At 42.8% G+C, this 2,406-nt stretch overlaps 1 protein-coding gene across 1 annotated transcript; it reads right to left on the bottom strand.

Moving 5' to 3' along the window:
* Positions 1-1,278: 1,278 nt before the first annotated feature.
* LOC112994209 (olfactory receptor 5AP2-like) lies at positions 1,279-2,202 on the bottom strand. The gene has a single exon (XM_064513377.1). The coding sequence runs from the start codon at positions 2,200-2,202 to the stop codon at positions 1,279-1,281; it is 924 nt and encodes a 307-aa protein (XP_064369447.1).
* Between the last annotated feature and the right edge of the window lie 204 nt (positions 2,203-2,406).

Here is a 2,406-nt window from a genome sequence, read left to right as displayed (position 1 = left end):
CTAGGAGCAAATGGAGAAAACTATGCATTTTTCCAGAACAATTCATCTCATCCTGAAATAGAAGTTTAAAATAGATCACATGAATCAAATTCCCCAAATGCCTCATTCTCTTCATAACAGGAGTCGATGGTGACTTACTCAGACCTAAAAGCCTACATTATAGGCACCTAAAATTAGCTAAGATGACTCCCAGACTGAGATGACTAAATTCCTGCCTCAATGAACCCTGGAAGCAGAAAGTACTAGCAAGTTGAAGTGCAGTTTACTTACTGGAGAATGAACTTTGCATGCCCTGACATATCTAAGTAAGAGAAGTCATGGTGGGAGAAGTTCTGGCCAGTGGTGAGCATGCAAGAGCCATCAAATGAGTCAGGCCTGTCTGGATACAGGGTCTGGCCAGAAGCACGGAGGTTTTCTATGTTGTCAACACCTGAGGGATGACCATGACATCCTGGGATTATCCAAATCTGCTCAGGCAGTACCTTGAAAGACTGCTCACAGACCAAGTTGATCATGGCCTCAGGAGATAAAACCCCTTCTTACTCCTAGGCAAATTGTCAACATGGTAACTTGTAGCCTGGAAGCTGTCCATGAGAAAGACACATCTGTGAAAACATGATGCCCCATGCAAGTGATCTGCATGCAATATATGAAGCATTGAGATAAGCTATCCCACAGTAAAGGCTACCCTCATCCTTGGACAGAGAAACTAGAGCAAATAATAAATCAAGTTTATTGTACTAAAGTAAAACCTCAGACAACAACTCAGAAAATGTAGAAACAAAGTTATGAAAAGCATTGTCCCTCTGCAACATATATTCTTTATTTAACTTGTTCCATTCTCTTTCAGGCCACCTCTTTCAAGTCACAGAATTCAAATATTGTTGCAGCATTGCATAAATCCTGCTTGGTAAAAAGTATCAACTGTATATATTCTAGTCCTGTTTGTAAGTTTGTTTACTCCAAAAATTTCACTAACAATGTAAGTGGGAAGCTTTTAGGACACCTTTTCTCTCTTTGTTTCCTCTTTTTTTCCTGTCTTGAGGAAATCATAATTACAAGTAATTTATTCTTTAAAGGACTCCAACATTGAATCCATTCATAATTCAAACTTTTTGCTGTGTTCAACAGAAGACAGCATAAGTATCTCTCACCATATGTGCAGAAATGTAAAATGCCTTTGTTAGGTCAGGTATCAGGCTTATTCCTTCTGTTCCCTCCACTATGACAATTAATGTCTGTTTCAGTTTGGTTAGAGAAGGGCCTATGGAAACACATTCAGAAGAGGAACTTCTTCATCGCTCTTCTGAGGGCGTTCTTCACCTCCTTGTTCCTCAGGCTGTAGATGAAAGGGTTGAGCATGGGGGTCACCACAGCGTAGAAGATGGAAGCCATTTTTCCTTGATCTTCTGAGTGATTGGAAAGGGGATGTAGATACAAGAAAGCAGCAGAGCCATAGAAGAGGGCAACAGCCATGAGGTGGGAGATGCAGGTGGAGAAGGCTTTGTGCCCGCCCTCCACGGTGTGGAGATTCCAGATAGTGAGCAGGATGCAGGCATAAGAGACAAAGATTGCCAAGGCTGAAGTTGTTATGATGAAACCAATACTCGCAACCATCAGCATCTCATTGACCCGAGTGTCAGAGCATGAGAGTAACAGGAGTGGAGGGATTTCACAATAGAAATGATGGACAACATTTGGGCCACAGAAAGACAGTTGGAAGAGGGTGCCAGTGTGCACCAGGGCATTCAGGGTCCCGGCAATGCAAGAGCCCGCCTCCAGCTGGACACAAACTCTAGGGGACATGACAGACAAAAAGTGCAGAGGTTCACAGATGGCCATATAGTGATCATAACCCATGACAGCCAGAAGGATAGCTTCTGTAGTGCCAATTACTGCAAAAAAATAAAACTGTGCAATGCAGCCATTAAAAGAAATTATATTCCTCTCAGCAAGGAGGCCTGACAGGAGCTTAGGAGTTACAGATGAAGAATAATAGATGTCCAGGAAAGACAGGTTGCTGAGAAGAAAGTACAGGGGGACACGAAGCTGAGAGTCAGTCCTGATTAGTATGATCATACCCAGGTTCCCCACCAGAGTGGTAACATAGATCAGTAAAAAAATGACAAAGAGCAGCCCTGGCAGATTTGTGAAACGCAGGAGAACAAACTCCATCACTTCTGAATGGTTTCCCTCAGCCATTCTCCTGGTACCAAGGCAGGGGAGGTGGAAGGAAACACACAGAGAAGAGGTGTAATCATTTCTCTCAGCAGCAGGCATATGTAGTGCCAGAGGCTAACATACAATTTGGCATTTCCTGGATGACTAACCCACTTATTCTGGAGAAAATATATGTTAGTTATCCTCAATAGGCAGGTTGAAGATCAAAAACAGCCCCCCAAAAAT

The sequence above is a fragment of the Dromaius novaehollandiae genome, chromosome 5, assembly GCF_036370855.1.
Source record: "Dromaius novaehollandiae isolate bDroNov1 chromosome 5, bDroNov1.hap1, whole genome shotgun sequence".
Lineage (NCBI taxonomy): Eukaryota > Metazoa > Chordata > Aves > Casuariiformes > Dromaiidae > Dromaius > Dromaius novaehollandiae.
This window is presented reverse-complemented; position numbering and strand designations above follow the sequence as displayed.